The sequence below is a fragment of the Nicotiana sylvestris genome, chromosome 6 (assembly GCF_000393655.2).
Source record: "Nicotiana sylvestris chromosome 6, ASM39365v2, whole genome shotgun sequence".
Classification (NCBI taxonomy): Eukaryota; Viridiplantae; Streptophyta; class Magnoliopsida; order Solanales; family Solanaceae; genus Nicotiana; species Nicotiana sylvestris.
The window spans coordinates 53,393,153-53,414,718 of record NC_091062.1 but is presented as its reverse complement, the minus strand read 5'-3'; the positions used below and the strand labels follow the sequence as shown (position 1 = coordinate 53,414,718).

General features: G+C 41.9%; 2 protein-coding genes and 1 non-coding gene across 3 annotated transcripts; 1 reads left to right on the top strand and 2 right to left on the bottom strand.

The window, feature by feature from the left end:
- Positions 1-4,863: 4,863 nt before the first annotated feature.
- On the top strand, positions 4,864-4,970 carry LOC138872225 (small nucleolar RNA R71). Its single transcript, XR_011400694.1, has one exon. It is a non-coding gene; the product is annotated as a small nucleolar RNA R71 (small nucleolar RNA).
- A 7,974-nt stretch (positions 4,971-12,944) lies between these two features.
- Positions 12,945-13,373, bottom strand: LOC138870616 (uncharacterized). The gene has a single exon (XM_070148439.1). It carries the CDS (start codon positions 13,371-13,373, stop codon positions 12,945-12,947), a length of 429 nt encoding a protein of 142 aa, XP_070004540.1.
- A 2,203-nt stretch (positions 13,374-15,576) lies between these two features.
- On the bottom strand, positions 15,577-19,984 carry LOC138870615 (uncharacterized). The gene is made up of 4 exons (XM_070148438.1): positions 19,562-19,984; positions 17,711-17,854; positions 15,887-17,158; positions 15,577-15,651 (listed from the first exon to the last, which is right to left on the bottom strand). Exons 1-4 carry the CDS (start codon positions 19,982-19,984, stop codon positions 15,577-15,579), a joined length of 1,914 nt encoding a protein of 637 aa, XP_070004539.1.
- Positions 19,985-21,566: the final 1,582 nt, after the last annotated feature.

Sequence of the window (21,566 nt, the reverse complement as noted above, 5' to 3'; positions counted from 1 at the left end):
TGGTTCGCTCATGCCTACATATAGTTTCAATCTCTGCCCATTGACTCTAAATGTACGAGAGTTTTTATCTGTGGCAATCTCGACAACACCTGAAGGGAAAACCTCGACCACTCTAAATGGTCCAGACCATCGTGACCTGAGTTTACCCAGAAATAGCCTTAATCGTGAGTTATAAAGCAACACCATATCTCCAGGATTGAAATTTTGCTCCACAATGTTCTTGTCGTGCAACCTCTTCATTCTTTCCTTGTACAACTTTGTGCTCTCAAAAGCAAGATGTCTGAACTCGTCGAGCTCATGCAATTCTGTGATCCTCATTGTGCCCGCAGCCTCGATGTCAAGATTCAGCTATTTCAGTGCCTACCATGCTCTATGTTCAAGTTCCACTGACAAATGACAGGCCTTCTCGAACACCAACTTAAATGGTTACATACCAATCGGTGTTTTAAAAGCAGTTCTATAGGCCCAGAGTGCATCATCTAACTTTTTCTCCCAATCAGTTCTTGTGACATTCACAGTCTTGGTTAGCACACTCTTTATCTCTCTGTTGGACACTTCAACCTGCCCACTAGTTTGCGGGTGATAAGGGGTAGCCACCTTGTGGCGTACATCATACTTTGCAAGCAACTTCTCGAAAGCTCTATTACAGAAGTGAGTGCCTCCGTCACTGATAATCGCTCTTGGTGTCCCAAATCTGGTGAATATGTTCTTCTTCAAAAACCCTACCACCACTCTTGCATCATTAGTGGGCAACGCTGCAGCTTCTACCCATTTGGACACGTAATCCACATCAACAAGTATGTACTTATTGCCATAGGAGCTGACGAAGGGACCCATGAAGTCAATCCCCTAGACATCAAACACTTCAACCTCTTGAATTGGGTTCATGGGCATCTCATGGAGACGGGATATGTTCCCGGTCCGCTGACATTCATTGCATCCCTTCACCCATTGGTGCGCATCTTTAAACACTGTTGGCCAAAAGAATCCGGCCTCAAGCACTTTCGCAGTTGTCCTGACCCCTCCAAAATGTCCTCCATAAGCCGATGCGTGACAAGCCTGCAAAACAGAAGATTGTTCTATCTCGGGGACACACCTCCAGATCATATTGTCGACACAAATTCTAAACAGGTAAGGCTCATCCCAATAATACATGCGGCAGTCACGATAAAACTTTTTCTTTTGTACAGATGAAAGGTCATAGGGAACTATACCGCAGGCCAGGTAATTTGCAAAATCTGCATACCATGGCACTTTCTCAAGATTAGTAGCGAGCAGCTGCTCGTCTGGAAAGGTTTCCAGAATATCTTCAACCTCAACTGCATTTTCAGCTCCCTCAAGTCTTGATAGATGATCAGAGACTTGGTTCTCTATGCCCTTACGGTCACGAATTTCAAGGTCGAATTCTTGCAGCAGCAACACCCAACGAATCAGGCACGGCTTAGACTCCTTCTTCTCAATCAAGTACCTGAGAGCTGCATGATCAATGTATACAATTACCTTAGAACCAATCAGATATGATCTGAACTTGTCGAAAGTAAACACCACAGCCAACATCTCTTTCCCAGTCACCGTATAGTTCAGCTGGGCTCCACTCAGCGTTCTACTTGCATAGTAGATTGGATGCATCAGCTCGTCCTTCCGCTGTCCCAGCACTTCCCCCACTATGTAGTCACTAGCATCACACATGAGTTCGAATGGCTGCTCCCAGTTGGGGGCAACAATGATAGGTGTTGTGACCAGTCTCTTTTTCAGCTCCTCGAATGCTACCCTGCAATCATCAGAAAACAAGAAAGGGTGATCTTTTTCTAACAACTTATAGAGAGGGTTGGCAATTTTTGAGAAGTCTTTTATGAATCTCCGGTAGAAACCGGCATGCCCAAGGAAGCTTCTGATTGCTTTGACTGAAGTTAGAGGAGGTAACTTTGCTATTACATCCACTTTAGCACGATCCACCTCAATTCCTTTGCTTGACACCCGGTGTCCCAAGACTATTCCTTCTTGTACCATGAAGTGGCACTTCTCCCAGTTCAGAACCAGGTTAGTCTCGATACACCGTTTCAGCATACACGTCAGATTTATCAGGCACTCATCAAATGAATTCCCCACCACTGAGAAGTCATCCATGAACACCTCCATTATGTCCTCTACCATGTCATTAAATATGGCCATCATGCACCATTGGAATGTGGCGGGTGCGTTGCATAGGCCAAAGGGCATCCTCCGAAAGGCATAAATGCTATAAGGACAAGTGAAAGAGGTCTTCTCTCTGTCCTCCGGTGCAATGGAAATCTGGTTATATCCTGAGTAACCGTCCAGAAAATAGAAGTGTGACCTCCCTGCCAGTCTGTCTAACATCTGATCAATGAAGGGAAGTGGGAAGTGGTCTTTCCGGGTGGCTAGATTTAGCTTTTTATAATCCATGCAAATTCTCCAGCCCGTGACTGTTCTTATAGAGATCAATTCATTGTTATCATTCTTAACTACCGTCATAGCACCCTTTTTAGGTACACATTGAACTGGGCTAACCCAGCTGCTGTCAGAGATTGGGAAGATAATTCCCGCGTCCAACCACTTTATTACTTCCTTGTTCACCACTTCCTTCATGTTGGGGTTCAACCTTCTTTGGTGTTCCCTGGAAGGTTTGTGTCCCTCTTCCAGTAGAATTTTGTGCATACAGTAGGCAGGGCTGATCCCCTTTATGTCTGCCATGGTCCACCCAATGGCAGTCTTGCACTCCTTAAGTACCTGCAAGAGTTGTTGCGCCTGCACATCTAACAAACTAGATGAGATAATAACAGGTAATGTGGAGTTAGGTCCAAGGAATTCATACCTGAGATGGTTGGGCAATGACTTTAACTCCAGCTTTGGTGGTTCTTCGATAGATGGCTTGGCTAGAGGAGTCTCTCGATTTTCCAAGTGTAAGGGCTCAAATTCTAGAGTTCTATCCCAGAACCCTCTACCCTCTAATGCCAATACCTATTCCGCCAGTTCCTCTCCATTCACCTCATCCAAATTCATTAAACATGTAGCAAGGGGGTCCTCAATGGTTAGCACCTCATCATCAGTCTCCACGATTACATCCACGACATCAATAAGAGAACAATTGGCTAATTCACTTGGTCGCCTCATAGATTTCTGCACATTGAATGTTATCTCCTCATCGTTCAATCTCATCTTGAGCTCCCCGGTTTCACAATCGATGAGCGCTCTCCATGTGGCCAAGAATGGTCTTCCCAAAATTATGGGAATCTCTTCATCCACTCTGCAGTCTAAGATCACAAAATCTGCAGGGAATACAAATTTCCCTACCTGAACTAGCACATCATCCAGTATACCAGAGGGTCGTTTCACTGTCTTGTCAGCCAGCTGCAACAACATAGAGGTGGGTCTAGCTCTTCCAATGCCCAGCCTCTTATAAATCGCCAGGGGCATAAGATTGATGCTGGAACTTAGATCACACAGTGCTTTAGCAAAAGCAAAATTACCAATAGTGTATGGAGTTGTAAAGCTCCCTGGGTCAGACAGCTTTTTTGCAATTGGTCTAGTCACCACTGCACTACATGTCTGAGTAAGAGTAATTGTGGCCAAGTCTTGGAAATCAAACTTTCGGGACATCAAGTCCTTCATCATTTTTGCATACCCAGGCATCTCCTTCAAAGATTCAATCAATGGTATGTTTACCTGGATTTGTTTCAGCATTTCGAAGAACTTCTTATATTGTTCCTCATTTTGATACTTAGCCAGCCTCTGAGGGAAAGGTACAGGAGGTCTCTTCTTCCCAATCAACTGGGATTAATCCTTATCAGCTGCTATCTCAACTACTAGTTCCTGGATTGTCTCAGCTTCTTTCTCGGTCGCATTCTGGATGCTATTTTCTTCCTGGGCAGGCTGGACTGGCACCTCCGTCAGTTTCGTTGACTCATCCAGCTCAATGGGCACTGGTATAAGTGTCTCAGCTTGTCTAGTTTCTCGAGCCCTCTCTTCCTCTACATCCAGATCTCTGCCATTACGTAGACTTACTACCATCAGCTGTTTTGGGCCTTGATCTTTTGGATTTATCTAGGTGTTTGTAGGTAGTGTCCCATGAGGACGATTGTTCAGAGACATAGAAATTTGGCCCACCTGCACTTCAAAATTCTTGATTGATGCATCATGTGCATCCACTCTCTCATTAATCTTTGCATTAGACCCAATAACCTGCTACATCATTGCCTCAAGTCTAGCAAACCCATCTTTTTGCCTTCCACCATACTGCTGCTGAGGAGGGTGATACCCCTGCTACTGATTCTGATTATTATATCCCTGTGGCCTTGGGTAAGGTACCATATTGTTAGGGGGTATCATACCTCCCATGTTTCCATTGTTGAACTGTGGATGGACTGGCCTATATTGCTGATTTTGCTCGCCCAATTCTGACCACCCTGTCTCTGGCCTCCATAATTAGACACATAATTCATGTCTTCAGGGTAGTGGTGATGATCATGTTCTGCATTCCATTGGTTACCGATTGGCTGACTAATGCAAGATGCGCACAAGCCCCCATTGGTAGTATCTACGATATGTACCTGCTACTTCTGCCCTGACTCTTCCACCTTTTTGGTGAGTATACTCATCTGTGTCAATAAGGTGGCCATATTTTCAGCCATAGAATTGGATGGATCTAAGGGCACTGAGTGAACCACTGGAGTGATAGGTGCATTCCTGGTTGTCCATCCCGAATTTTGTGCCATCTTGTCAAGCAGACGCTGGACTTCTCTCCATGTTTTGCTCAAAAATGCTCCACCAGCTGAAGCATCAACAATGTTCTTCACGCTATCTGACAATCCCGTGTAAAACCGCTGCCCCAACATCAGATCTGGAATACCATGGTGCGGGCATATAACTAGCATCCCTTTAAAGCTCTCCCATGTTTCATGCAGTGTCTCCATTGATCTCTGTTTAAAACTCAAAATTTCATCAATTTGTTGAGCAGTCTTATTGGGTGGGTGGAACTTGTTATGGAATTGCCTGACTAACTCATCCCAAGTTGTTATAGAATTTATGGGAAGTGAGTTTAGCCAAGTCTGGGCAGCTCCCGTCACTGAGAATGGAAACAGTAACAGCTTGACTGCTTCAGGAGTTACATTGGGCTGCCTTTGGGTTTTGCAGATAGAGAGGAAGTTCTTCAAGTGCTGCTGAGGATCTTCGACTTGCGACCCCAAAAATAGTCCCTTGTTCTGCAACAAGTGCAACATGTTATTCGTAATTTGGAATGACTCAGCCTGTATCTGCGGAACTACAATGACTGTGGACAGCTTTTCAGCTATGGGTTGTGCCCAGTCATAGAGAGCAGCCTCTGGCACTATTGGTACCGCTGGGTTTTCCTCGTGATCCTCTATGACTGTTTCGAATTGTGCAGTTGTTGGTTGTTGTTTGTTTTTCTGATTAGCCCGATTCAAGGTCTTGAAAACTTTCTCGGGATATGATAATGCTTCAAATACTTCACCAGATCTCGATGAGTTTCTAGGCATGCACCTATGCAACCAAGTCAACAAACATTAAAATTTCAATGTAAAAATTGGGTATAGAGAAAAAATGACTACAATAAGAATTTTTGTACTTCTTTCAATTGTAATTGATAACACCATTAATTCCCCGGCAACAGTGCCAAAATTTGATCACGCCCAACTATGTCGTACAAAAGGACAATGCGGACGTTGCAAATATAACCTGAGTATTTATGCCCACAGTCGAATCCACAGAGAATTAACCTATCAATTATTTTTGTTGGACTTACTAAATTCTTTAGAATCAACTTCCCCAAACGTTGTGAATAACAGTTGATGGTATATTTAATAACTAAGATTGAAAGTCAATAAACAGTTGTAAACTAAATATGCTTAAGTTGTGAACAATAATGAGAAGGTTCTAAGGTAGTGATTTCCCCTATTGATGGAATCCCTTCTGTTTATGTTTCATATCGATTTACCAACATATCTCTATCAACCATGAACACTCAAATTATCATGAATCTCTCCCGAGTAATCACTGTCACACCTCCTTTTTACACACCCGAAGGTATATAAGGGAGTTTTTCCAATTTAAGTGACATTATTCGAAATGGGATTAATTATTCAATTCAGAGTCGCCACTTGGGATAGTTTATTTGGTGTCCCAAGTCACCGATTTATTTTAAATCCCAAATCGAGGAAATTTCGACTTTCCTTTTGAAGTCTGCGAACCAGAAATTCTGAGTAGGGAATTCTGTTAACCCGGGAGAAGGTGTTAGGCATTCCCGGATTCCGTGGTTCTAGCACGGTCGCTTAAACTATTACAATTGGCCTATTATCTGATTTTTAAAACATGTTTCAACCTATGGTATATTTTTAACTTATTAGCCGCTTTTAATTAAATTTTTTTTGGAAAAATTCAACGTCATATAAAACACGTATTGAACCACGTCACATGAAATGCACCCGCGGTCCACGACACATTTTATCTAACGTTGTTGAGATTTGGATTTGGGTCACATAAAATGCAACCCGAGTTTAGGAAATTAATATTTTTAAAAAAAAATAGCGCGCCTAAAGCAACTGCACACTTTCAAGTTTGCGAGGGCCATGGAAAATTTAACTAAATGGCACGCCTCGATTTCTAAGGAATAAATTAATTAAATGAGGGCCATGAGTTTTGAGATTTTATTTGGCATGGCGCGCCTCGATTATTCTAAAAGGATTGTATTCAATTTAAAGCAAACTACAAATATTCATGATTATGTTTCTTCCTAAAACTACTTTGAGATTATTGCAAGGTCATGATTTATGAATATGGAATTATTATTGAAGAAATATATGATTTGAGTTATTATGGACCTAATCACCCATGTCGGTATCAAATTTGCTATTGACTTAACATCCTTTAATTTGGATCCAAGCTATTACATCGTTCTCTCTCCATTTTGAATACATTTTCCTATCTTTCCCTATGAACTACAATCTCATTGAAGAAACTCATTCTGTCTTTCACGAATTCTATTTCTTGATGCTCTTCCTTCATTTTTTTGTTCATATCTTTCAAGTTGGTAGATAACCAAAATATAATATACAAATCAAAAGGAAATACGGTGAAAGAAAAATAATGGAAACATTGGTTAAGAAAAGAATGAACCTTTTATAGATGAAGATCTTATTCAATACATATGGAGCAAACAACCATCAAATTTAATGTGCAAATGAACCACAATCAGAGGCAACGAGCGGAAACCTTTCGAACCGAACTCGACTTCGACCTCTTCGGGCTAGTATTTTGGGCTATCTTTTAAATTGAGTTTGAAGCTTTTGGATTTGATTTTTGGTGTGATTTAGCTCCTGTTTTTGAGGTATTTTTTTTAAATAAGGTAATGAATGGCTATATGTTTGTTTTTTGTTGAAAGAAATAGGTAGAAAGAATAAAACTAGTAGAAATTCTCTTTAGCATAGAAGAAAAAAATTTGTTTTCTCTCAATATTCTTCCCTCTTCTCTTCTATTCTTTTCTTAAAATATTTCTCTTCTATTTATAGGAGAATTTTCAAAAAAACTCAGATTTTTTTTTAATATTTTTATTTTTTTATTTAAAAGAAATCCCACTTACATTTTGCTTTTCTTTTTTTATAAAAAGAATTACCACCTTTCTTTACTTTTATTTTTTAAATTCCAACTTTAATTACTTTTATCTTATTTAAAATCCCACTTTTTTTTACAATTTTAAAAGAGAATTCCACTTATTTTACTTTTCTTAAAAAAACAATCCACTTTATTTTACTTTTCTTTAAACAATTCTACTTTATTTTAATTTAAATTTTTTTAAAATTTTCAGCTACCTTTATATTATTTTTTAATTTCAACTTTCTTTTACTTTTTATTTTTAAAAATTTCCACAAAACTTTACGTTTATTTTTTTAATTTTTCACTTTCTTTTACTTTTTTAAAAGAGAATTCCACCAACTTTTACCTTATTTTTTTTTAAATTCCATACTTCCATTTTTCTTATTTTTTTAAATCTCTCCCGAAAATTTAAAAAAAAATTAATATTTTTTGGATTTTTTATTATTATTTAAAAATAAGAATAAAAATAAAATAATAGTAATAGTAATAATTCACCTTCTAAAATTTTATATTTTTAACATATAATAAAAAGTATAACAAAGCTAAAAATTTGTATGTTAAAACCACCTAAAATATTTACATAGAAGAAGTGACAAAAAAATTAAATATTGTCAAAAATTAGGTGCTCACAGCTGCCCCTCTTTGCTTGGAAACATGAAGAGTTTTCAAGCAAAGATAAGGTGAGCCATGTGACTAATTTTTTAACATATCTTTATTCAAAAGATAAGAAATAAGGATAAGAGAAAAGAGAAAGGGTGCAACCGAGTCTTGGTTTTGGACAGCCTACATATCCCGGGTTATAAGGGAATCAGGTCGCGTGTAGTTCAAGAAAAATGATGGAATGATGAGTTGAGGAGTCGAGTGAGGTTCCGTCGAGGCTCGGGTCCGTGATCCTGTTATTATATCAAAAATCAAAGAGAAACTAAACAAGCCTATCAGCTATGAGTTACAAGATTCCTATCTATGAGTCTTGTGAAACTTGTCCTTGATCTTGACTGGTTCTTCCGGCAGACTCTGATCTGAATCTTGATGCTCGTTAGCTGCAACTGCTGGTTCATTCTTCTTCAGCTTTTCGGATCAAGGCGGGACATGCAAAGCTTGTGACTTCAATCATATCTTGAACAGTCCACATCTTTCTCTACATCAACACTTTGAGTTCATTTCTTTTTGGTCCTTTTCTTCTTTTCTTTATTTTGGATTGAGACTCATTCTTTTGGTTGTCTCAGACCTTGTGCCTCGAGGCCAAACCTGCTCAGACACCAAAACAAATAAACGAACGAAATTTTTCTGCCCCAGTTTTCACTAGGAAAATTTCGTAAATTATTTGTAACTAAAATCTAAACTTTTTTTTTGTTTTGTTTTGAAAGCGGTAAAGTAAGGATTGCGTATATTTAGGAGGAAGAGATTAGGGAATGGAGCCCTATATCTAAAATAACCTCGACTAGGGAGTGGATACCCTATGTTGGCAAAAAGGCGACTAGGGAATGGAGGCTCTATGTCTAAAAATCTCAACTCAGTGATTGGAGCCCTAATGTTGGAAAAGAAAGGCGACTAGGGAATGGAGGCCCTATGTCTAAAATCTCAAATAGGGATTAGAGCCCTAAAGTTGGCAAAAGGCGACTAGGGAATGGAGGTCATATGTCTAAAAATCTCAACTCAGGGATTGGTGCCCTAATGTTGACAAAAGGCGACTAGGGAATGGAGGCCCTATGTCTAAAAATCTCAACTTAGGGATTGGAGCCCTAATCTTGGCAAAAAATGCGACTAGGGAATGGAGGCCCTATGTCTAAAAATCTCAACTCAGGGATTGGAGCCCTAATGTTGGTAAAAGACGACTAGGGAATGGAGGTCCTATGTCTAAAAATCTCAACTCAGGGATTGGAGCCCTAATGTTGGCAATAAAGACGACTAGGGAATGGAGGCCCTATGTCTAAAATCTCAACTTAGGGATTGGAGCCCTAACGTTGGCAAAAGGCGACTAGGGGATGGAGGCCCTATGTCTAAAAAATCTCAACTTAGGGATTGGAGTCCTAATGTTGGCAAAAGGCGACTAGGGAATGGAGGCCCTATGTCTAAAAAATCTCAACTCAGGGATTGGAGCCCTAATGCTGGCAATAAATACGACTAGGGAATGGAGGCCCTATGTCTAAAAATCTCAACTCAGGGATTGGAGCCCTAATGTTGGCAAAATGCGACTAGGGAACGGAGGCCCTATGTCTAAAAATCTCAACTCAGGGATTGGAGCTCGAATGTTGGCAAAATGCGACTAGGGAACGGAGGCCCTATGTCTAAAAATCTCAACTCAGGGATCGGAGCCCTAATGTTGGCAAAATGCGACTAGGGAACGAAGGCCCTAATGTTGGCAAAAGGGTAAAAGATTGATTTTGGGGCTTCTAAACTACCTTTTTTTTATTTTCTTCTTATCTATTTTGTTTCAATTCATTTTTTAGTAAAAAAAATGCAGGAAAGAATTTGGAGGAGACTTCCCTTTTGGGTTGATTATTGTTGCTAAGCTATTTCTAGCGCTTGCACATTTTTTTTTCATTTTGGTTACACCTGCTTCTTGCACTGTTGCTTTGGATTGCACCTGTTTCAATTTTCAAACAAAGAACAATTGTTAGTTTGAAACGGTGGTCGGTTTTGTGGCCTTCATTGTTTTTGATCACTTGATCTCGGCCCAACTCTTTTGGCGAGAACCTCTGCCGCTTGCTGGCTTTTCTTAAAGATTGGTCTCTCTCCAAAAACTGAGGAACTCAACTTTTCAAAATTTATCATGACGGCTCACCCGTATAGGGCTTTGGCCCTTTCATTTTAATTTGCTTCTAAGGGCTTTTGACTTTGGATTTCTTTTCATTTTCAATAACTCTGATTTTAGAGCATCGGCTATCATGGCCAGTTGGGATCGACTTGATGCACCCACTGAGGCTGGGTACTTTTCTTTGGACTTGGCTTTTATTAAACAAAACCCTGTAAAACCAATCTTGCCACCTTTTCTTTGTATTAGTTTTGGAGCAGAGTTAGACCGAAAGGGATTCAAGGAAAACTAAAGAAAGGACAAGAAAAAATGAATTTAAGGAGAAGCGTCCCTTTTGGGGGAAAGAAGGACTTATCTGGGGTGCATGCAGACTTCAATAGACATGACATGCTTCTTGGACTGGATACCCGATATGCACAACTATCCAACTCATTGTGAACCACATCTCCAAATCGAGAAACCTGGCCAGGACTCTTTCAGTGGTGGGGGTGTCTTCTTTTCGATCGACAGCACCTTTTGCGGGTTTTCGCCAATCAACCTCTCTCATTTCTCTTCTCACCGTCGCCTGATAGTACTCTTTACGAGTTTTCACTAACCAGGATCTCTCATTTTCAATTTTTCTGCTCACCGTCGCCTTATGGTGCCCGTGTGGGTTTTCACCAATAAGACTCTCTCATTTTATTTCTCTCATTTTTATTGCATCGGATCCAAGTAGCTGTATTCTCTGATCCTTGAACATTCTCACCGACTGATCGGAAGGACTTGAAAGGATTTGGGTAAAAATGATTTGGATCGAATTACAACTTTGGAACCATTCAAGCGAGATTATCGCAGGACTATTACAACATCTGCCCCAGTTTCACTTTTGAGGGAATTTGGATTTTTATTTTGGTGTGACTGAACCCCATAGAGAGGATGCCTACGTATCCTTTCGGAATCAAGTCGAACGTAGTTCAGGAAAACATCTTCTTCCTTTTTTTCATTTCTTTTTTTTCAATAACACTTTCAAGTTCCAAAGAGGGCAATCAAAGAAGAGTAACCGGCACAAATGGGTTTGCAAAGGGTAGATAGTGTTTGGGTAACGAGAATAAAAGCCTTCGTCCTCCCAATCGGACAATGTTGTTGTTATAGAAAGACTAAACATAGTACCTTTTGACTGCATCCGCATTTACAGCTGCTTCAGGATCATTTCCTTTGATATCGCCCAGATACAATGCTCCTCTCGGCAATATCTTTCTGATGCGTATGGGCCCTTCCAATTAGGAGCGAATTTTCCTTTTGCTTCCTGGTGATGGGGAAGAATACGCCTTAAAACGAGTTGCCCCACTTTAAAACTTCTAGGCCGCACTTTCTTGTTATAGGCACGAGCCATTCTTTGTTGGTACAACTGCCCGTGGCAGACCGCAACCATTCGCTTTTCATCGATCAAGGTTAATTGTTCCAGACGGGTTTTAACCCACTCACTATCTTCAATTTCGGCTTCAACAATGATTCGGAGAGAGGGGATTTCAACCTCGGCGGGTATTACGGCTTCCGTGCCATAAACCAAAAGATACAGGGTGGCTCCAATTGATGTGCGCACAGTAGTGCGATATCCTAATAATGCAAACGACAACTTTTCATGCCATTGTCTGGAACTTTGAATCATCTTTCTCAAAATCTTTTTGATGTTTTTGTTTGCTGCTTCAACGGCACCATTGCCTTTAGGCCAATAAGGAGTAGAGTCCCGGTGCATTATCTTGAATTTCTCACATATCTCCCCCATCAAATGACTATTCAAGTTTGCAGCATTGTCTGTGATAATAGTTGCAGGAATGCCAAAACAACAGATAAGATTGGAGTGCACGAAATCTACCACAGCTTTCTTGGTGACAGACTTGAGAGTTATTGCTTCAACCCATTTTGTAAAGTAGTCAATGGCAACTAGTATGAATCTGTGTCTATTTGAGGCTTTTGGCTCGATTGGCCCAATGACGTCCATGCCCCAGGCAACAAATGGCCAAGGTACAGACATGGGATGCAGTTCTGTGGGAGGTGCATGAATCAAATCACCATGCACCTGACACTGATGACACTTCCGAACGAAACTAAAACAGTCCTTTTCCATGGTCATCCAGTAATAACCCGCTCGAAGGATTTTCTTTGCTAAAACATACCCATTCATGTGGGGCCCGCATACTCTTGCGTGTACCTCATTCATGATTCCTCCAGCCTCTTCTGCGTCAACACATCTTAACAAATTGAGGTCCGGAGTTCTCTTGTACAAGACATCCCCACTCAAAAAGAAACCACTCGCGTGCCATCTAATGGTTCTCTTTTGGTCTTCACTGGCTTGCTCGGGGTATTCTTGAGTTTTCAGAAACTTTTTGATGTCATGGTACCATGGTTGGGTATTTGGTGCTGCTTCAATTGTATTACAATAACCATGTCTTTCCCGGATTTGAATTTCCAAGGGATCTATGTGAGCATTGCCTGGATACGGCAGCATTGAGGCCAAAGTAGCAAGTGCGTCGGCTAATTCGTTGTGACAACGAGGAATGTACTTGAACTCTATTGACTTGAATCACTTGCTGAGGTCTTCCACATGCTTCTTGTAAGGGATAAGCTTAACATCTCGGGTTTCCCATTCTCCTTGGGCTTGCCGGATAATCAGATCTGAGTCTCCCATGATCAATAACTCTTCGACATTTTGGTCGATTGCCATGTTTATACCCATAATGCAAGCTTCATACTCGGTGGTGTTGTTTGTACAGAAGAACCGAAGTTGAGCTGTGGCTGGATAGTGCTGACCAGTGGGTGAGATCAAAATTGCCCCAATTCCAACAACTTTTACATTTACCGCCCCATCAAAGAACATTTTCCAAGCATGAGTGTCTTCAGATATTGCCTCAACTGAATTTACTTCTTCATCTGGGAAGTAAGTTCTTAAAGGTTGGTACTCATCATCAATCGGGTTCTCAGCCAAATGATCCGCTAATGCCTGGGCTTTCATTGTCGTGCGAGTGACATAGACTATGTCAAACTCCGTGAGCAAGATCTGCCACTTTGCTAATCTCCCAGTGGGCATTGGTTTCTGAAATATGTACTTTAAAGGATCCAACCTGGTTATGAGGTAGGTGGTGTAAGCTTGCAAATAATGCCTCGGCTTCTGAGCGACCCATGTCAAAGCACAACAAGTTCTTTCCAATAAAGTGTACTTGGCTTCATAACTAGTAAACTTCTTGCTCAGATAGTAAATGGCCTGCTCCTTCTTTCCGGTCACGTCATGTTGCCGAGGACACAGCCAAAAGAATTTTCCAAGACGGTCAGGTACAAGAACAGAGGCCTCCCTGGCTCAGGTAGGACCAAGACTGGCGGATTTGATAGATATTCCTTGATTTTATCAAAAGCTTCTTGACATTCAACTGTCCATTTGATTGCCGCATCTTTCTTTAACAACTTAAATATGGGTTCACACGTGGAGGTCAACTGAGCAATGAGATGACTGATGTAATTCAATCTTCCCAACAAACTCATAACATCTTTCTTGGTTCTTGGAGGAGGCAAATCCCGAATAGACTTTATCTTTGTTGGATCTAACTCGATGCCCCTCCGACTGACTATGAATCCCAAGAGTTTGCCGGATGGTACCCCAAATGCACATTTGGCTGGGTTCAGCTTCAAATCATATTTGCGTAGCCGCTCAAAGAATTTTCTCATGTCCCGAACGTGGTCATCCTAGATTTTGGATTTGATGATTACATCGTCCACATACACCTCTATCTCTTGGTGCATCATATCATGAAAAATGGCAGTCATGGCCCTCATGTACGTTGCCCCGACATTTTTCAGACCAAATGACATGACTCTATAACAGTAAGTGCCCTAAGGTGTGGTAAAAGCTGTCTTCTCTGCATCTTCTTCATCCATCAACACCTAGTGGTATCCTGCATAACAATCCACAAAAGACTGTATTTCATGTTTGGTGCAGTTATCAACAAGGATGTGGATGTTTGGCATAGGGAAATTGTCCTTGGGGCTTGCTTTGTTCAGATCTCGGTAGTCAACGCACACCTGGATTTTCCCATCTTTCTTTGGCACGGGAACTATATTAGCCAGCCATGTGGTGTATCGGACCACTCAGATCACTCCTGCCTTTAACTGTTTTGTGACCTCTTCTTTAATCTCGTCACTGATATCAATTTTGAACTTCCTCTATTTTTGCTGGATAGGGGAATAATCGGGGTAGGTTGGCAACTTATGGACCACTAAATCAACACTTAATCCTGGCATGTCATCGTAAGACCAAGCAAACATATCTTTGAATTCAAACAAAAGTTGGATCCATGCGTCCCTGGTTCTTTCATCTGTATGAATGCTTATCTTGGTTTCTTTGACTTCTTCAGAGCTACCCAAATTAACCGGCTCGGTTTCATTTAAGTTTGGCTTAGGTTTATTCTCAAATTGTTCTAATTCTTGATTTATTTCCTTAAAAGCCTCTTCTTCATCATATTCCGGTTCTTGGTTCATTATTTCGTAGTTAGACAGCGTGTTTGGATCTGGGCATGAAGTCCGCAAGCATGTCATGTTATTTAAAGCCACATTATTAGAGCTGAAAGAAAAAAGAGAAAAAATAAAAAAATCAGAAAGAATAAAGAAGGATGGACGATGAAATACGATTTCATTTCTTTGAATTTGAAGATAACAGGGTTTACATTGGAAATTAAAAGACAAGAAACTAAAGAAAAACATTCGAGTTACACCCTGACATAACTCGCGATGCAGAAAAAGTGGCAGGACAGGTCTACCGGGACTCCCGCCTGATTGGGAATGGCGTAGCCTTCCAATTCTGCAGCTTGGCATTGGGTCCCATATACAGCACCTCAGCGGTGCTTGAGCCCTCCCTGGCTGGACCATATGGGTTTCATATAGTATCTTCCTCATTGCCCCACAAATCTCTTCAATCTCTTCGGCAGTAAAGGCCTCATCTTCTTCTTTCTTCTGGTATTTTGGCTTGACAAATGTTCTGTACAGATGCGGAACCGGCTGAGGCAAGACCCAACCATCATTCTTTCTATCATCTGCCCATCTTATATCAGCTGGAGTGGGTCGGAAGCCTACCCCGAAGAACTTTTCACTGGTGGGCAGGGTGATAAGTTCAACTATCCCTTGCAATGATTTCCCAAGTCCCTTCCCCAGTTTGAAGCCATGTCGGATCATTTCTTTGGCCACCATGATTGATGCATTAGAAATGAAGGTTTGGGGACAAGAGTTTCCTTCTTTGTACTGGTCTGCAACCACAATTCCAAAAGCCTGATAAACTATGTGCTCACTCCCCTCTCTTGCTTCAAGATATGGGACTGATGGGTCCCGATAAATTGATTGCTCATCTTCTCCGTAGACCACGATCTCTTGATCCTCATGCTCGAACTTCACCATCTGATGAAGAGTAGAGGGTACAGCCCCCGCTGCATGAATCCATGGCCTCCCCAAAAGAAAGTTGTAGGATGTGTCCATGTCTAGAACCTGGAAGGTTACTTCAAAGTCTACTGGGACGATGGTCAGAATTAGATCGATCTCTCCAATTGTGTCCCTTTTGATGCCATCGAAGGCACGTATGCAGACATTGTTGGGTCGGATTATTTCGGTCCCAATTTTCATGCGCTGTAGAGTTGAAAGTGGGCAAATGTCTACTCCAGAGCCTCCGTCCAACATAACCCTTTTCACGTAGTGCCCTTTGCATTTGACTGTTAGGTGCAGGGCTTTGTTATGTGCGGCCCCTTCTGAGGGCAAATCATTTTTGCTGAAAGTGATCTGGTTGATTGCGAAAAATCTTTCTGCCATTCTCTCCAACTGCTCTACAGAAGTGTCAACAGGCACATATGCTTCGTTAAGGGTCTTGATCAATACTTTCTGATGTTCAGCAGAGTTCATCAACAAAGCCAACAAGGAGACTTGTTCGGGAAATTTTCGAAGTTGGTCAATCACCTCATAATCTGCCATTTTCATGTTTTGAAAGAAAGCCTCCGCTTCTTCGGCACTCACGAGTTTCTTAAGTGGGAAGCGCTTTCTAGTAGCGTTGTTCACCTCTTCCAAATTGGAATACTTTTCAACAGGGTTATTTTCTTGAACTTCTCCTAGGATTTCTTTTCCCTTATATGTCACCACCGTTTTGTTGTAGTTCCAGGGCACATCAGTAGGATCTTTCATGGGCTTCTGTGGCGCGCGTCCAATAACCACGGGTTCATTCAGCTTCGATGGCTTAATTGGCCCCCGCATCACATAAGCCCCCTTGGGCACATACATCTGGGTTGTTTTGTTCAGCTCGAATCTCCTGGGAGGACTCAATGTCATCTGCTTTTCTTTACGGCCTTGAGGGACGTAGAGAACACCATCTTTGGGAGGCGTTCCCCCAGTCTCAACTTCAATTTTCTTCTCTGACTTTGGAGGGGTGGTTTCTTTCTTTTTCTCCCCTTTATCTTGCTTCGGGGCAACTTTTGGTTTCTTTTCTTCGTCAGCAATGGCAATGATGGCCTTTAATGCTGGGTCAAATTCCTTATCCTCACAAATCATTCCAATTACCGGCCCGTTGTTGTGGGCTGGCAGTGGGTTGTTGGTCACATTGGGAACATCTTCATCCCTCAGCACTATCTTCCTTTGTTCTATCAAGTTCTCCACGGTTCTCTTCAGAGTGCAGCAATCATCCGTGTCATGCCCTTCTGCCCCTGAGTGATAGGTGCATCGGGTACCGGCTCTGTAAGCGGGTGATGCTGGGTTTTGCCTGGTTTGAGGAACAGGCTGTAGCAGACCCATTTGAACAAGCTTTGGTAACAGGTTGGAGTAGGTTTCTCCAATTGGTGTGAAATTTGGCCTCTTGGGCGGTTCATGAGGGTGGAAATTATTTTGTGGAGGACGGGGGTTTTAGTGGGTTTGGTAAGGAGGTTGGTTTCTAGGAAATGGAGCTTGATTTCTGTTGGCTTGTTGTTGTGGCCGGACATAAGGCTGAGCATTCATGACCGAGTATGGCTGAGGAGTATAGTCCAAGTCTTGGTGAGGGTAATAGTGTTGTGGGGTCCTTTATGAGAAAAGGGATCTGGGAGTACAGTTTCTCCTTGCACCCGACACTGCCATGGATGTTTCTTCCTTTTTCTTTCCCTTTGCTATTCCTCTAGACCCACCCTGAATGGCTTGGGAGGTAGCTCTGATAGCGGATTGGCTTAGAATTCGACCCGTTTTCAGCCCATTTTCAACCATTTCGCCAATCTTGATAGCTTCAACGAACGGTTTACCCATTGCGAACATCATATTTTGGAAGTAGTCAGCTTCCTGAGCTTGAAGGAAAACTGTGACCATTTCAACCTCATCCATCGGAGGCTTTACCCTGGATGCCTTCTCACGCCATTTAACTGCGTACTCTCGAAAGCTTTCTGAGGATTTCTTTTTCAAGTTTGTCAATGAGTTCCTATCTGGAGCAATATCAATGTTGTACTGGAACTGCCTGACGAAATCTCTAGCAAGATCATCCCAGATGTACCAGCGGGATATATCCTGGTCCATGTACCACTCAGATGCGATGCCAACCAGACTCTCTCCGAAATAGGCCATGAGTAGTTCTTCCTTTCCACCGGCTCCTTGCAACTGATTGCAATATCTCTTGAGATGAGCAATAGGATCACCATGCCCATCGTACTTCTCAAATTTTGGGGTTTTGAATCCCAATGGTAGGTGCACATGAGGGAACATGCATAAGTCGGCATAGGATACACTTTTCTGTCCACTCAAGCCTTGTATGCTTTTGAGACTCTGTTCCATACTCCTCATCTTCCTCATAATCTCTTCTTGCTCAGGAGTTTTGGTGGTCTTTTCTTGCCCCGCAGTGAACTCAAATTGGGGTGGTTGAGGGTAAGTATAAGTAGGAAACTGAGGAGGTTCCACTGGGAAAGATGGTGCTTGAAATGTGAAGGAAGATGAATCAAAGTTAGGCCTGGGTAAAGCATGTTGTGTCGTAGCTGAACAAGGTGGCGCGGTGAATATGTTTGAAGCCGCACTTGAAGCTAACACCTGTGGGCGAGACTCAGAAGGTGTTCTAGCAAAGTGGGCTGAAATGGTAGGATATCCCAGTGGGGTATTTGGATAACTTATGGGGATGTTGGAGGTCCCACTTGCCCTGGAAAAAGCTCAGGAAATCCAGGGATCGCACTTGGCGGTTCTTTTCCATTGGCCCAGGCGTCCCACATTTCCATCATGTGGAGACGCAAAATTCTATTTTCCTCAGCCGTTGCTGACTCAGAAGTTGGGATGGCCGAGATCGGACTATCCTCTGGAATAGGAACTGTTGGCAGAGGAATTTCCGAAGACATTTCAACGCTTCCTTTTGACCTTATGAAGTATGAATGTGAAGCCAGACTACCACAAAACCAACCACCTTACTATAGAACCTTTACAATAGTAGAAAACAAACTAGTTAGTTTGAAGCAATTAACACATAGGAAATCGCATGTTGGGGTGTGATGCACCTATACAGTTAAATGTGTTTCTACATGTTTCGCAACGGCTGCATGTTTCATCCCGACTCTTCTTATTTTCCCAATTTTCTTTTTCTTTCCACTTTTGGCTTTTGTACTTCTCCTCTTATTCCCATTTTCCACTCTTTTCTTTCCTCTCTTTCCTTGCACTTTTTTTTCGTTTTTCTTTTGGTTTTTCTTTGGCTCTCTTTTTCACATCCCTCTCTTATTTAAGTTATTTACAAAAATCATGACCGAATCCGATGAGTATTGCCTATGTATCACGACGCTGCGTGAATCAGATCATTACGTAGTTCAAGAAAAACAACTGCGAAAAATAAAGAAACAATTTTTTGGGAATTTTCAAATTTTCATTAATAAAACTCCTAAACTTTCTGTTACAAAAGACTTCAAACTACTCATTTTCTTGGAATTTTAAAACTACCAACAGACTAAAAATAATTTCCAAAATACAGACTCAATAAGTGAAAAATCATGAATACATCAATGCTTCGACTCTTGGGGCCCGTGGGACATCATTTTGTCTCACGGGCCTACGTGCGAGATCCCCTTGAAGCCGCTCCAAATCACTCATTATCTGGCGGACAAATGTCATTACAGCAGCGAAGAAAGTGGTCTGAGTCATATCCTCACATGCGTGGCATTTCATGACGATGTAGTCGGCAATGGCTCTAACCCTCTCTCGGACAATACCCTTTTCCTGAAGTAAACGCCCGATTTGCTGATTCCGGGCTTCCAACACTTGAGTGTCATAATGATTTTGATTCCGCAATTGTTGCATATCTTCGTCCATTTGGGCCATCAAAGCATAACAATGTTCCCTATCGGCTTTAAAATTCCTGGCCTGTTTGTCCGCCTCATTTTCAAGGGTGATTTGCTTTCTCTTTAAATTGGCGATTGTCCCCTCATATTTTCTTTTCATTTGTCGCACAAACGCTGCCCACCCTTCTGCATTCTCTACCAATTGTGCTCGGACTTTTGCTAGACTAGCCTCAGATTTTTCTAGGTCATCTTGACACTCAAGTACTTTCTTTCTCAGACTGCCTGTAAGCCTTTCATCTGCCCGGCTTCTTTCCGGGTTTCTAGCAGCTATTCTCATTTTATGGATTTGAGCTTTGAGAGCTTCGTTTTCCTGAGTTAGCTTTTTTTTTTCCCCTTCATCTGCGGCAGCTTGGATACTGTGGTCAAATTTGAGGTCCCTGATTTGTCCCTCTAATTTACTTATCTTAGCCCTATAGCTTTCTTCTTTTGCCAACCAGCCCCACTGCTCCTGCGAGTCGTTAGTGAATTGTTGGACATGAGGTCTCTTAGCAGGTCTCTCGGGCTCTCGAGGAATTTGAAATCTTTTGCCAAACCAAACCATATAATTGGGGTCCACCTCACATCTAGCTAGATCCCGCACCATAGTTTTGGGTTCGAGAAATCTGCACTCATTCCAAACTTGGAGAACTCTTCCTTCTGGAAATACAGCCTTTGGGCCCAATTCGACGACATGTACACTCAAATCTTCGTCATGGGGGACGGTTTGAAATCTTCCTAGTTGGCACAAAACCCTGTGAGGAGTATATGGCTGGATGCTCCGGATGCCCATTAGGAGAAAGTAGCACACTTTAGCTGACATGTATATGACTTCGGTGGCAGGGAGCCATCCGAACGTCCACTCAATTTTATCCGAAGTTAAAGAACTCAAGTGGGCAAACCAAGCTTCGGTACCCTCTGGAAATTCAACCCCCGCCACTCGACTTTCAAATTCTTCGATGCAATCCAAACCGGTCATGCCGTAGTTCATATACCCGACACGGTGGCAGAGATGTTCCAGTATCCACAATTGTAGTAGTAAGTTGCAGCCTTGGAAAAAATTTTCCCCTTCTCGACAGATGGTCAAAGCTTAGTAAATCTCAGATAAGATCTGGGGAACTAATGTGCCATTAGCTTTCTTGATTGCGACATCAACCATTCCCATGAGACCCAATTCTATGTTGCCGTCTTTTCGCGGACATATTATAACACCCCAGAATGCTACTATAAAAACCAAACCCCGCCTTGCCTCCCATTTATTTTTATTTCCGGCATGGGTCAAACCAGTATTCAGTGCTTCGAAACCTTGGGGATTGCCATAGCGTTGGTACAGGAACTGGAAAGTGCAAAACCCTCTAGATAAATTTCCATCCTGAATATCCCGGTTAATACTCAACATATCCAGAAACTTGTGAGGAGATACTGGTCTCAGTGACACCGGGTACCGACTTCTAAGGTTTCCGCTAAGGCCGGCATAACCCGCAATTTCCTCTAGCGTGGGTGTGAGCTCAAAATCAAAAAAGCAAAACACATTACGAGTCGGATCCCAAAAAGGTATCAAGGCTTCAATCACGTCCAATCTTGGCTTGATGTTAAAAAGTCCGACAAGACCACCCAAAACTTTTATCACAGTTCCTCGGATACCTTTTCCTAGGTCATTCCACCACATGTGGAGCTGTAAGGGGATCTCTTCAAGAGCTGCGAAGGGTTCGTTTTCATCTGTGCTCATCCTGCACATTTATTAGGGTGATTTAATTTAAAAGGTTATGACTCATTTTGACTCAAGAAAAGGTTATCACTATTTTTTTTAAAATTTTCATAAAAAATCCGGCTTTGCAAATACGGCCTTTCAGCACTTCGGGGAAGAAGATTTTAAGGCTGTG

Coding starts and splice junctions, on each gene's coding strand:
- LOC138870616 (XM_070148439.1), bottom strand. CDS start 13,373: ATGAAAGCCCAGGCATTAGCGGATCATTTGGCTGAGAACCCGATTGAT.
- LOC138870615 (XM_070148438.1), bottom strand. CDS start 19,984: ATGAGAATAGCTGCTAGAAACCCGGAAAGAAGCCGGGCAGATGAAAGG. Junction 17,855..19,561: donor AGGGTATTGTCCGAGAGAGG/GTTAGAGCCATT, acceptor TTCGTCAGGCAG/TTCCAGTACAACATTGATAT. Junction 15,652..15,886: donor ACTTTGAAGTAACCTTCCAG/GTTCTAGACATG, acceptor TTGTGGTTGCAG/ACCAGTACAAAGAAGGAAAC.